Below are 14,008 nucleotides of genomic sequence, written 5' to 3'. Positions count from 1 at the left end.
GCCTCTTTCTCAGTGTCTCTCATGAATGAATAAATAACCATTATTAAAAAATGGTTATCAAGGTTAATATTGAAATGGCCAAAAGCTAAGAAATTCATGTGATCTGTACACTGCTGCTGTGTAAATAGAGAAATGCTTCACAAAACAATTATACAAGATTCAGGTATATGTCACTAGATATTGAAATATTAACACATAAGTTTCACCTATTGTGATTTCTCTTAAAAGGTCAGAATTCTAATTGCAGAAAAGGCTTTATGTAGGGAGGTGATCAGCAGAGCCTCCTTTTTTTTTTATTATATCATAAAACATTGGAAATCCCTTTATGACCAGTCATAGGAAGATAGCTAAATAAAATTCAGTTTATTCGGGGTGTTTGAGTGGCTCAGTCAGTTAAACGTTTGCCTTCAGCTCAGGTTATGGTCCCAGGGTCCTGGAATCAATCCCTGCATCCAACTCCCTGCTTGGTGGGGAATCTGCTTCTCCTTTTCCCTCTGCCTCTCCCGTGGCTTGCGTGTGTGCGCACTCTCTCTTTCTCTCTTAAATAAATAAAATCCCTTTTAAAAAATTCAGTTTATTCATCCAGTATAATCATTAAGATTATAATCATGCAAATTATAAGGTTTATAATAGTAAAAAACCAAGACAGGAAATCTGATGCATAGTAAAATCACAACTATGAAAAATATATACAAACTGTTTCTGTTAGGTTGTCTTACTCTTTCTTTTTCATCTTTATTTTTTTGGTGGAAATGTGTATTTAGAAATTATGACAGTGGAATTCCCTAGATTGTTTCCTCTCCAAAGCGGTTTGAGTCTTTGTGACTCAGCAAAGGTACTTTTAATGTATGGGGAGCTCAATATTTTGAGAATTGCAATGTCCCAAGGAGCGCATCTCCTTTACCAGCAAAGCCTCCAGCCCTAAGTCAGCTGCCTTGATGAAACTGAGATTCATAGAGTCTAAGGTAATCCAACTACAATTGTATCTTTGCCCCAGAACTATTTCCATGGTACTTCTTAACTGTTAAAACGTACAGCAGTCATTTGTATCATTGCCCTGAAGAAGCAGAACTTGGCAGTGGCACTGAAACCCCCCCTCCTCTGGTTGTCTTACCAGGACTTCTTTACATTGGAAACATCAAAAATCAAAGTGCTACTTCCCATGGCATCAGTGTGAACATGCTAAATTAAAGTGTGCTGCAGGGACTGGGGACCATCCCTTATGGGATGGCGATGCAGTAACCCACCTCCCACTCCACCTTCCCTCCTGAAGATGCTCAGTTCGGCAGTCTACTTTCCATAGCATCAGCCTTAGAGCCACACTGCTCTTCTTCTCTTATTAATGAGGAGTAGTCATCATTTTATTTATTACAATTATACTAACTCCCATGCCCTTCCAGGCATCCAAAAAGGCTAAATGAAAAGAACAGGGAGAAAAAAAAAAAACACAATCTTAAAGTATGTCAGTGCTTTATATCATCTGCCTCAGATGATTTTTTGGTATCTATTCTGTTTTTTTCTGTTTATACAAGATTCAGGTCAAATATCCTGTGTCCTTGAACCATATGTTGTCTAAAGCCTGTTGGTTTGTAGATTAGTCTGTTGACTGTTTTCCATCAGGCCAGTTCTAACTGGGGAGGAAGGGGGCCCACACAGCATCCTTTACCACTGCTTATTGTTGTGTATAAAATTGACCCCTTGGGAGGAGCATGGCAAAAGAAAAGGATCATTTATACAAGATTCACCTTGGAGTCATCTCACTGTTTCATTCCTACAAGTAAATCATCTTTTGTCCAGTTTTAAGGCTTTGCTGGTTCCTGTGTTTCTGACTAAGCATAACTTGGGAGTCTTTTGTCTGAATGTTTATTCATCTTACTTGGAACAGCTTTCTGTCCTCTTTAAAAATTAATTTGACTTTAATGTCTAGTTATTTAGGACTCCCCTGGGCTAGGATGAAATCATACTGGGGGAATTTTGATTTGACAAATGGCCATTGTGCGGGAGCCTTTGATCCTCTACCATGGTGTTAACTAGACGCCCAACCCTTGCTTTGAGAAGCTTTAAGCAAGATCAAAGTCTGCCCTTCCCCTCCCCCAAGGCGTGATCACTGGTGGGCAGGGGGAGAATTCTGACACTCCCAGCATCCTTAGGATGCTGCAGCCCTCAGCTTTGGTCCAAAGCCCTCTGAGTGGTCAGTACTTGCTCCCTTAGAAGGTTTGCAGAAGATGGGACCTTCCCAACAGCCAGTGAGCAGTGGTCCTTATTGTCAGGAGGTGAGCCTCAAGAAACTTTGAGCCCTCCTAAACATTTATCTCTCTAGAAAAATTGGATGCTGGTAGGAATAGGAGAAAAGAGGATGAATTTTTCCTAGAGCCTTAGCGAACCATGCTTCTGGTGTGTGTTGAGTGGTATGAAGCCCTGGGCTCTCTAGAGTAGGAATTCCTACTCAAGGTTTTCCAGCCTCTGAGGCCTGCTCGATTTTTCCAGGTTTTCCAAAATTACAAAGAATAGTTCATTTTAATTCATTTTCATTAAAAAAGATACATCCAAAATATGGTGATTATGGTTGGAAAGATGGAGAGCAAACAGGCAATTTACTAGAGGTCACTGGAAATTGCTGCCTTCGTGGTCAGATGCCATATGTCTAAAAATAAAGTGTCTGAAAAGCAAAAGATCAAGTGTAGATTTTACAGACTGACCTTGAAAAAGATTGTTCAAAAACATTTAGATTCGATTAGCAAATGATAAATGTCACCCTTCCCTGGAAGGTGGGCGTTGTCTAACTGGGCCATCTCCTCTCGCTCCCACAGATGGGGAACTCTCCATATCGAATGAAGATGACTCGCTGGAAAATGGACAGTCCCTGAGCTCCAGCCAGCTGTCTCTGCCTGCCCTGTCCGAAATGGAGCCGGTCCCAATGCCCAGGGATCCCTGCTCATACGAGGTGCTCCAACCTTCAGACATCATGGATGGGACAGGTAATGCAGGACGCGATGGGACATGGAAGGGACAGAGTTGTGGGATAGGCCCCCAGCACGTGGCATTCGGGACCTGGAGCCTTGGCTGGACGAGGGGTTCTATTTTGAACCACCCTGAGCTTACGAATCGCCTGGAAATGGGGACGAAACTGCCCAATTAGTAGATATTCACACATGCCGTTCTATAGTTTTTTAACAACATTTTTTGTAATCTTAATGATTTTAAAGAAGACATGCCCTGTTTTTGTAATATCGGGGATTTAAAATGTCATTTTTTTTCTAGCACTTATTTGTCTTAAGCTCAAGCTAAGGAATCCTATACTTTACACAGTTCCTACCTAACTCACATGTTTGTAAAGCCCTAGCACAGCCTTTAAGTCCAGTCTGGGCATACCAGCTAGTGGTTGTATCTGGGTAGCAAATTTTATCAGTTTACAATCAACGTGTTAATTGGCTAGAGTATACAATTTACCAGTTAACTCACATGCTGCTGATGGATGATGTTTGGTACCATCAGACTGTCACTACTTCTTTGGTCCAAAGCCCTCTGAATGGTCAGTACCCACTCCCTCAGAAGGTTTGCAGAAGGTGGGATCCTCCCAACAGCCAGTGAGGAGTGCTCCCTGTTCTCAAGAGATGAGCCTGGGTGGGGAGGGACCTCCTGAAATCTCCAGAGTTTGGGCAGAAAGGCCACGTCCTTTCGCCACACCATCTGCAATGTCTGCGTCAGCAGAGCTCAGGTGGGAAGACAGGAGAGCTGGTGTTACAGAGTCCATTCCAGGCTTCACTTTGGGACCTGGTGAGTCATTTGCTCCATCGGTGTGTCCGATGCTGATGGTAATGGTGTCCCTTGTGAGAGGGGGAGAACTGAGTGCTCCTGAGGATTATTGGCAAGGCTTTGATGCTGCTACCCAGATTAGGGAGGAAGAAGAGGGTGACGGGTGAGTCACTAGAGTCATTCCCATTCCAGCAATGTTGGGAGGCAAGAGGCTATGCATCTGAGTTACAATCCCCCCAGGCTGAGGAGATTTTTTTCCAGCTAAAGAAGGGAATTGTGTTTCTGATCCAGCTTTCCTTGTGACATTATAATCATACAGATTTGACTGTTAAAGGGAGATCTGTCATCCCAGTGAAATGAGAGTTTCAGTCTCGTTGGCCAGGCTGTCAGCATGGAATGAAGGCCTTTGTTTCCTACCCCCTTCTCCCCAGGACAGCTCTTAACTGGAGCCAGTCGGGGTCACCCATGGTAGAAAGGAAGAGTCAGACCCAATGCCGAGCCAAGAGAAATGGGGGAACCCAAACAGAAAGCCATAATTCTGGCAAGTGAGAGGACAGAAAGTGGGAGACAGAAAGACATTGTCTTGGTGCATCCCTTGTCTCATCAAGGTTTAGAAGAGCCCCTAAAGCTGCAAGGTGCCTGCTGGCAGCTGCTGCCCAGCCCCGGAGACACACGTCAGGGTGCCCAGCCTGGTGTCAGCCTCGAGGGCTGCTCCGTTACTTCCTGGCCCAGACCCAAGAAGACCCAGGGGGGCAAAAACAAGACCCCAGAACCTACCATGGCTTCCTCTCAGCAAAGGACAAAGAGGCCCAGAGGAAGATGCTGGTTCGGTTCACCTGGGGGCCTCTTTGTCCGCCACCCACTGCACCTGCCATCCGTGGATTGTCGCTGTGGTCCCATGAATCACGTGTGAGAGCACTCATAGAACGTGTCATATGAGTGCCAAGATTGAAGTGGTGAAGCTTGGGATTGTTTTGAGAAAATAGCCTCTTCCTAACTCCCTTCTTGCCCCTCCTGCCTCTCCCTTACTGCCTCAACCTTCCTGGTGTGTTCCCCCACCCTCCCCACCCCCTTCCTGATTGGATTTCTAGTGGCCTCTCTTGAGCTCTCTACACATACGTGACGACCTGGAACAAGTCGGTGCTCTGCTGTGTTGCTAACCCACACCCCCGTCCTGTGCGCTCCTGCCGGCCCCACCTGCACTTCGTTTGTGTAATGTCTCCTGTGTGTCATATGGTTGTCCCCTCAGTGTCTGAAGAGAGTCCCTCTGCCAGTGAGTCTGGAGTCCTCCTGGCCCAAGATCCTTCAGCCAAACCAGTCCTGCTACTGCCCCCCAAAAAACCTGCTGCTTTCTCTGGAGACCATGAGGAGACCCCAGTGAAGCAGCTGTCCCTTCTCAAGCAACCCCCCGCCCTGCCTCCCAAACCCACTGCCAGGATTGCCAACCACTTAACAGGTGAGTCCAGACGTCTTCTGGGGGCGTGCGGCCCTGCCTTCCCTTCAAGGGATAATCTCTTGCTCTCTTTCTCTTTTTAGCCAAGGCCTGTCACACCTCTTTGGTGAGGCTGCTCTGTGGGACGTTTGGGTGTTTCTATGTGCGTCTCGGTACACACAGTCATGACCTGGGTTTGTGTGTCTTTGTCAAGAAGCATTCGGTATACACCTGCCAGCCGTGTGCCAAGAGCCTTTGTCGTGTGTATCTGTAAATATGTACATTGGTATTTATGTGATTGACTCACGATTGTTTGCCCATCGAGGTGAATTAGATTCAATGTCAAAAATCTTTGCAAAGATGAAGAGTAGTACCTTGTTCCCTTCATAATGAGTTTGCCGAAGCTTTAAATTTTTTGTCTTTAAATTATTGATCTGAAGCCCAGCATATTTCCTCTATTAAAATTCATGTCTGTGCTGTTTGTTCTATTAAAAAAAAAAAAGACAAGTAGAGACAAATCTGCAAAGCATCATGGGAAATACAGTTAAAAGAAGAGAAGGTTTAGGAATGCGGTCCTGAAGTGATTTTTATATTTTCAAGTTTAACGTGTTAGTGAACACACCCAGCGCTATTAAATTGGGCACCTAGTGAAATTGTATTTCACTGCACACGAACCAGACACTCCTCTTGGGTTCAACGCTGTGGTTTGGGATTAAAGAGTAAAGATTTCAGGGGGTTGTTTCTGCAACCCTGAGAGTCTTTCCACTGACCAGTTGCCTTTTTACAATGCACTTAGTATTTTTGTAAATGGTTTCTAATTGATCTCTGTAGGTTTTTGTGAGACGTGATGAGGATGGAGGTGGGAAGAATTTTCATCTGTTTTGTAGTGGAGAAGCTGAAGCTTCAGAAACATCAGGACCTTCAGCAGGGTCAGCAGGCGTTGTGCAGTAGGATCATCCGGGGAGCCTGGTCTCTGGTAGGAGGCCGTCTCCCCAGTGGTGCTGAGTTTTATTCGAGTCCAAAATAAACACAAGAGTGAGTCAAACCACTCTATCAGCATATATGTCCATCCAGGTCAGATGTCTGTGGCTCGAAAGAGCACATTTCCATCTACAGGAGCCGTCCAACACATTAATAACCCTTTAGTGCGGTGTCCTAAAATGTGAATGCATAGAAAACCACAAAGGAACAAATGCCCCCATAAGCTTCTTTCTAAGAGATGACCCCTGTCCGTTTATCTGTCTAATGAAAATCAGATGCCTGCTATACATATCTCCTATCACTGACTTTTTGCACATGGTGGTATCTTCGGAACTGGTTCTCCTGTTTGTGAATACTGCACAACACGGTTTTGTTAGCTGCCCGGTGTGGAGTAGGGTTCCCTCATTTGGCTCCTTGGGGGCTCTCCCATCTTCTGCCGTAAAAATCACCACAGCAGACATCCTCTGCAGCATACACTGCATTATGAGCATCTGAATTTCTCCTAATTTATTTCGAGAATTAGAGTTGCTTATTCTGATTCCCGAAATCATCTATGTACCTTGGAAGAGCTAGAGGCTTTTGAAGGCTTTGATGCCAAATTTTCCCAAAGATTAAATATTACAGAATCAGCTTCTGTATGTGGTTCATATTTATTCATCAAACATGTGCTAGGTTTCAATGCAGGTACAAATAAGTGACAGTTTACTGTATACATTTTGCATATGTATTTTTTATATATTACCTGTATTGTATAGACACACAATAGAGCGCCAAAATACTGTCGGGAGTATCACTTCGAGTTCCGTGCAGTCTGATCAAAGGGCATGCATGGAAGGGCTGCAGCTTGAGCTGACCCTTAACGCATGAAGGGCATTTATGGAGAATGAGGGGAGAACATTCCAGGAGAGAAGCCCCCCATCAGAGAGGCCCAGAGATGGCATTGTTTTGGGTCCGTGACGAGGTGGCTGAGCTGGGGCAGAGGGCCTGTCTCAGGATGTATTGAAAAAAAGGTTCACTAGGTAAGGCATAGGAGGATTTAGATTTTATTTCTGGGACAGTGGGGAGCCTTGGGAGGCTTTTGAGCAGGGGAGTGATGTGAAGAAAACGAGCCTTTTGAAAGTTTTCCTACATCACTGTGTAGAGAGTGAACAGAAGGAGAAAGTTGAAGACTTAAAAAGGCCAGCCCCATGCCTCATTCTCCAGAATCACACTAGTTGAGTAAAACTGAATAATTTGAACCAGGGAGATGACGGAGGAAGCCACTTCTGTTTCTGAGATAGGACCTAACAAGCAGGAGGAGAGCGAACAGAACAACAGAGACGGAATCTCGTAGCCGGTAGCATCCTCTAACTTATCTAGTTATCTAATTAATGAAGGCACACTTCATTCATTCACAGCTTCAGCTATGAGCTGTGAGCTTGGGCAGCCTGGTATCCATGGGACTCTTGATGTAGGAGAAACAGAACCCAGTCTCTGGCTTCCCTGGTCCTTTTATAGGGAGAGTGGACTTCTCTACTCTCTATAAACCTCATCTCTACAGAGCTTGGATCACATGGATAAAAATACCTAAGAGCTAATAATCCTTGCCATGTTGGGTCTGATAGCCTCTTAAATAAGAAGACAAGACAGGTGGAGGTCTCTGTGGGCTGCAAGCCTGGTGCTGGCCTTTTCGGTTTAAACTCATTTAGACGTGCTTAATTTTTGTAAGCGAACAATTATAATGAATCTGCATCACCACAAGGCAGCTACATTAACCCTGTTCTGTTAGTAATTACTCTAGAGACAACTGGGCTGTGTCAGAAGAAATTAATCAACGAAGAATGCTAGAACTCTACTGAGTTGAGTTGAGACTTAGCAGTTGTAGCATGCTCATACTGTCTGTTGTCCTGTTGACATTTTTGAAAGGAAACCCAGGACAGTTTGAAAGCCACCAAGCATGATTAATAAGAGAGTGACAGTGGTTAACGGTCCGGTGGGATACTAGAGGAAGCACGAACCTGACCTGGGGCTGCTTCCAAGTACATGATCAGGCAAAGACAGGCAGAAATATCTCTACTTTGGCATGTGCTTCCATTTTCTCAGGAAAACCATTATAGACTTGGAGAATGTTCTCCGTTCTCCAGCAAGTGGAGAGAAGCCTTCTTGCTCTCCCAAACAATCTTTCTTCTTCCCTTGTCATCATCCTGTCTGTTCTTCTCTTCTCCAAGAGCAGCTGCAAACAGCTCTGCCATGCACTGTACTTCCAGAATGGAAGGAGAATCTGATGCTCCATTATTACATGCCTCTGCATAATGCATATGATCTGAGATGAATGATTCTCAAAATGCATCTCTCTTGGAATGATGATGGACCCCAGAGGAAAAGAGTTGATTGAAGTGAAGAGAAAAAAAAAAAAAAAAAAAAGAACTCCACCACTGTCTCCTATCTTTCTAAGTCTTCATCAATCACCCCTCCAGCCATCCTGGCTCCCAGAGTCTGATATGACACACTGCATGAATAATCCATGCCTCTGCATATGGTACCTGTGATTAGGTACCCCATCGATGCTATTTGAAGGAAAGATAATCAACTCCCGTGAGAGCTGGACTTCGTGGTCTGGCATTCACACTTGGGTGATAATGGCAGCTACCACTTTTTGAGAACTTGACGGCATATTGTTTAGTCCTACAGAGTCAATGCTATTATCATCTTTCTTTCTTTTTCTTGGAAGAGGAAAACGAAATTTAGATAAGTTAAATAACTCTGTCATGGTTACATAGCTAGTAAGTGCTAGAGATGTATCCACTTTTTTACTCCAAAGTTCTTACTTGTAATCATTGGTTTCTAACATCCTCACTAAGATACCTATTCTTAAAATTCAAAACAATGGTATGAGCTTTCTTTGTTGTTTTTGTTTTTTGTTTTTTTTGTCTTGTTTTGTTTTTTTGCCTTGTGACTTTCAGTCCTTTTAAGAAAATTGGCTTCTTGGGGCACCTGGTTGGTTCGTTTGGTTAAGGAGTCAACTCTTGATTTCAGCTCAGGTCATGAGATCAAGCCCCGAGTTGGACTCCGTGCTGAACCAGGAGCCTGCTTAAGATTCTCTCTCTCTTCGTCTCATCCTTCACCACCACCACCCCTACTCATACTCTTGCTCCCCCTTCTTTCTCTCAAAAATAAATAAATGGATTGGTTGGTTGAATTCTTAAAAAGGAAATCAGGGGGCACCTGGGTGGCTCAGTTAAGTATCTGACTCTTGATTTCAGCCAGGTCATGATCTCAGAGTCCTGGGATCCAGCCTTGCATCAGGTTCCTGGCTCAGCAGGGAGTCTACTTGTCTCCCTCTTCCTCTTCTTGCTCTCTCTGTCTCTCTCTTAAATAAATAATCAATTTAAAAAAAAGGAAAGGAAATTGGCTTCTTTATTTGCATAAGTGAAAGACAAAAATGTATCCAGTCTTTCAAAAATAACTAATATTCTCGAGGCACTTGATTATAAAGAGGAGGACCTGAATGCAGTTGAGTTGGGTTTGGAAGAACATGTTAAAAGTTGAGAGTCTGTAAGAATCAAGAACAGGACAAATCACAAAGGAAGCATTTGGTCACAATTAGAGATTGGCAGTTCAGCAAAGAAAAGGAAATGTTGGGGGAGCCTGGGTGGCTCAGTTGGTTAAGCATCTAGCTCTTGATATGGGCTCCGGTCATGATCTCAGGGTTATGAGATTGAACATTGTGTCAGTGTGGAGCCTGCTGAGATTTGCTCTCTCCCTCTCCTTTTGCCTTTCCCCTACACATTCTTCCCCCCTCTCTCTAAAATAAATAAATCAGAAAGAAAGAAAGAAGAAAGAAAGAAAGAAAGAAAGAAAGAAAGAAAGAAAGAAAGAAAGAAAGAAAGAAAAGAAAGAAAGAAAGAAGAAAGAAAAAGAAAAGAAAGAAGAAAAGAAAGAAAAAGAGAAAAGAGTTGCTGATCCTTTACAAATAAGTCCTTCTGCTAATGTGAACCTGCCCAGGGCTTCTTTGTCTTTAGACCCTGAAATACAAGGAACTTCTGTTGATCAATGGCTAGTTTCAACATTCCGAAGTTTTTACAACTACAGACTTTCCTGGCAAATGGCTCCCATGCCCTGTGGTACTTCTTAGCCTCACCCGGGTCAAATGAGAATCTTCTATCCAGAGCTTATCATACCAAAACCAATGTTTCTCTTTATACCATCTCCCTAGTTCTTGGACACTATCCATGGCTCACTCTTCTGTATTCCCATTCTCACCTCTGATTTTGTTGTTCCTCACTGACCCTATTACTGTGTGTCCTCATTTCTCTCCAGTATCCTTCCCTATTCTCCTCCTGCAGATTCCTCTCCAACTCCACAAAATCATTCACTCTTACCTCTACCCTTGCATTCTACTTCGAAAACACAAGAAAACCACTAAGTGGACCACTGTGACTTTGGACCTCGTCTCTGCCTCTAAGTGGGAAACATGAACTATAACCCAGAGGCCCCAGAAGGTTTAAGGTTCATAGTCTCTGAGTAGTTGATACCTTGAAAGAATGGGAAATATACCCAAATTTACTCTTTATACCTAATTTTCTGTATTTTTCCAGTCTTTTTTTTTTTAAGATTTTATTAATTTATTCATGAGAGACACACAGAGAGAGGCAAAGACACAGGCAGAGCGAGAAGCAGGTTCCCTACATGGAGCCTGATACGGGACTCAATCCCAGGACCCCAGGATCACGCCCTGAGCCAAAGGCAGACACTCAAATCACTGAGCCACCCAGGTGCCCCAGTATTTTTCCAGTCTTGATTTCCCTTTCTTAAAATACAGAAATTCTTTCTGGGTGCATTGGAGGACTTTCTATGAAAACCTTTTTTATTTTTATTTCTTTAGATTTATTTATTTATTCATGGGAGACACAGAGAGAGAGAGAGAGAGGCAGAGACACAGGCAGAGGGAGAAGCAGGCTCTATGCAGGGAGCCTGTTGCAGGACTCGATCCCAGGACCCCAGGATCACGCCCTGGGCCAAAGGCAGGCGCCAAACCACTGAGCCACCCAGGGATCCCCTAGAAACCTTTTTTAAAAAGGCGCTTTCTGCTCTCACTTCTGTGACCAGCGCAAAGATTACACCAAAATATCTTTTTTTTTTTTTTTTTGTAGCACTGTTAGGTGGGAGATTTAATGCACTTGGCACTTTTTTTTATTGTGGTGAAAACATAATATAAAATTTACCTTCTTAGCAGTTTGTAAATGTGCAATTCAGTAACGTTGACTATATTCACATCGTTGTGCAACAGATTTCTGGAACTTTTCCATCTGGAAGAATTGAAACTCCCCTTTTTCCTTCCTCCCCTCTTAGCTCCTGATACTACCATTTTACTTCTTATTTCTATGAATATGGGGTACCTCCAGTAAGTGGAATCCTACAGCATTTGTCTTTTCATCAGAGGCTTATTTCATTTATACGCTGCCCTCAAGCTCTATCCACCCTGTAGCACACGATCGAATCTCCTTCTTTTGTAAGACTGAATGGCACTTCTGCTCTGAGTGCCCACCATGTGCAACGTGTCCCACCAGCCTTGCTACAGTTTATAAGAAGTGTTCCCTCATCAGCTGTAGGGCTTGTAGGCAATTATAAGCTACAGAAAATGCTTCATACAAAGATATATAAACATGATTCTCAAGAAATTCAATAGCAAGAGACCAAATCCTTTTGAAAGAATTATACAGAGCATCATAAAGGAGGATGTATTTAAAACAGGCCTGAAAGATGAGTAAAATTTGAAAAGTTAGGGAGGGGAAAGGAGACTGTGGTGGAAGGTGAAGCAGAGTACACAGAGGCACCTGAATACAAGGCCCAGTCTGTTCAGGAACTAACACACGGCCCAGCTTGGCAGGGGTGCAGGATTTGTGGAGAGAAGCAGGCCAGAAATGGGTTGAAGGGAAACTGTGGAAAGCCTCGAATGCCATGATCATGATGATGGATTTAACTTTGGTGGAGGAAGTGGGCATGTTTTGTGGACATTTAGCAGCATGTGCTTGATCTCAACTCACCTGTCTCCTTGACACCCTTGTGGATTTGATGGACAGTAATGCTGGGGGATAGATGCACAGCCAGCTGTACAAAGGAAACTGGGGGGTGGCCATCATCAGTGGAAAGTGCAAAGGGCACCAAGCTACTGCCCTTGGTTCTTCCTCTTGGACATCGTTTCAATGTCCCGGGGTCAGTTCCCTGAGAGCAGGGATGGAGTCGGCCTTGGTCCCTTCTGTATCCTCAGCTAGCGCTGAGCAGCTTGAGAGAGAGAGAGAGAGAGAGAGAGAGAGAGAGAACCGCCTGTGGCTGAAGCATTAGAGGAGGAGCTGGATGATCATTTGCCCACGAGTTCCTAGCAGGATACTTGTTATCTCAGGCTCTGAGGTGTGCCATAAAGGCAGTCTGACTTGTGCTGCTGTAGTGCTTGATGGAACCACGATACCTAGATGGAAAAGCAACCCCTTATTAGAGTCACAGATAGAACATGACAGTCATCCATCAGTCAAACTAGGTGGCAGAGAGCACGTTGGGAATGTCAAGGGAAAATGGGGACACCCTTGGAGACCACCAACTGCAGGTGGTCAGACCAGCTGCCACCATCTCTGTAAATGCAAGAGGTAGGAGTGTGTCTTCCGACAGTGAATGAATATCATGCATCAGGTAGAGGCGAGGTTGGAGATGAATTGCAGCCGTCCTCTTTTTCCCTTTATAACATCTAAGGATCTCGCTTGAACTTACACCTTCATCCTGCATGTTCTTCCTCTTTATAGTTCCACATGGTCTGTGTAGCATTTCATTTTATACGATCTAAATTAACGACTTCCAGACATCATCGATCAGTCCCTTGGTTCCAGCGTCCTGAGATCAGATGAGCGTGTTTTGCTTGCCTTCGTGACTGTGTGACTTGGATTTGACTCTCCCAGCCTTCTCCTGGACAGTCACAAATAGCAGTCCTCGCAGTGGGCACTGTCCGGTCCATGCTTCTTACTGTTGTCCAACTCTAGAACCTTCTCACTGTCCTTTGTGCCTGTCTTGCAGTAGGCATATGTTCCACAGCTCAGTTATCGATGGGACAGTGCTCTCCTCCCCCGGTCTCCCCGAGAGCAACGGCGCTCATCCGCATCACTGCAAAATCAAACCACCTAATAATGGGCTTTCGCACAGATGATTTGTAATCTCCAGCCAAATGCTGGTCTCAACAGGTGTTTGCTGTCATGTAGGGACACCTACAGTTGTGACTCTTTAAAAGCAGTTTCCTGACAATGAATAATGTATACTTTGATTTCAAAAAAATCGAATTTAATTGCATGCCCTATGAAGATGACACGTGGCCCAGCTGTGATCCCCACTCACCACCCAACATCTCCATCCGGTGAGGCACGTCCCTCCCTCCTTGTTGTCATCTGCCTAGATGGTTTTGTGGAAAGTGAGTACCCAGAGTCACTTTGTGGGAAGTGACTCAGAAACAAAGTCAGGTGCTGGTGATGAGTGTGCTATACTGGCATTCAGTTTTAGGACCCTGGAAGGTCTCAGGACACATTTGTCACAAACCTCAGATGTTCGTTAGTTTCCACGTAGGGCATGTAACACAAGTCACTTCTTGGTTTCTCTTTTTCTCTGCCCATCCCTCTTACCATGGGGGTTGGTCGACACATTTGGCCTTTCCAGGCATCTGACCAATGAAGGAATTCACCAAGCTTGTATGAACACTTTTGTTGCAGCCAGGGGGAGTCTGATTCCAGGCTTTGGTGCCCCTGGACTCTCATTGAAGTTCTAAGTACACTTCGTAGAGGCTCTTTATGTTCTTGGGGGGAGTGCCTGTCTCTATAAAAG

At 44.3% G+C, this 14,008-nt stretch overlaps 1 protein-coding gene across 10 annotated transcripts in view; it reads left to right on the top strand.

Annotated features, from left to right (window-relative positions):
• Positions 1–14,008, top strand: part of PHACTR1 (phosphatase and actin regulator 1) — a 562,807-nt gene that overhangs the window by 473,015 nt on the left and 75,784 nt on the right. For 9 of the 10 annotated variants that reach the window (XM_077886026.1, XM_077886025.1, XM_077886024.1 and 6 more), the window contains 2 exons: positions 2,811–2,978; positions 5,006–5,212. In XM_077886026.1, coding sequence (XP_077742152.1) covers positions 2,811–2,978; positions 5,006–5,212 — 375 coding nt within the window. The remainder of the gene's footprint in view (positions 1–2,810; positions 2,979–5,005; positions 5,213–14,008) is intronic. The other variant, XM_077886028.1, reaches the window with a different exon arrangement.

This window comes from Canis aureus, chromosome 37 (assembly GCF_053574225.1).
Source record: "Canis aureus isolate CA01 chromosome 37, VMU_Caureus_v.1.0, whole genome shotgun sequence".
Lineage (NCBI taxonomy): Eukaryota > Metazoa > Chordata > Mammalia > Carnivora > Canidae > Canis > Canis aureus.
The sequence above is the reverse complement of the archived record's forward strand: the minus strand, read 5'-3'. Positions and strand labels throughout refer to the sequence as shown.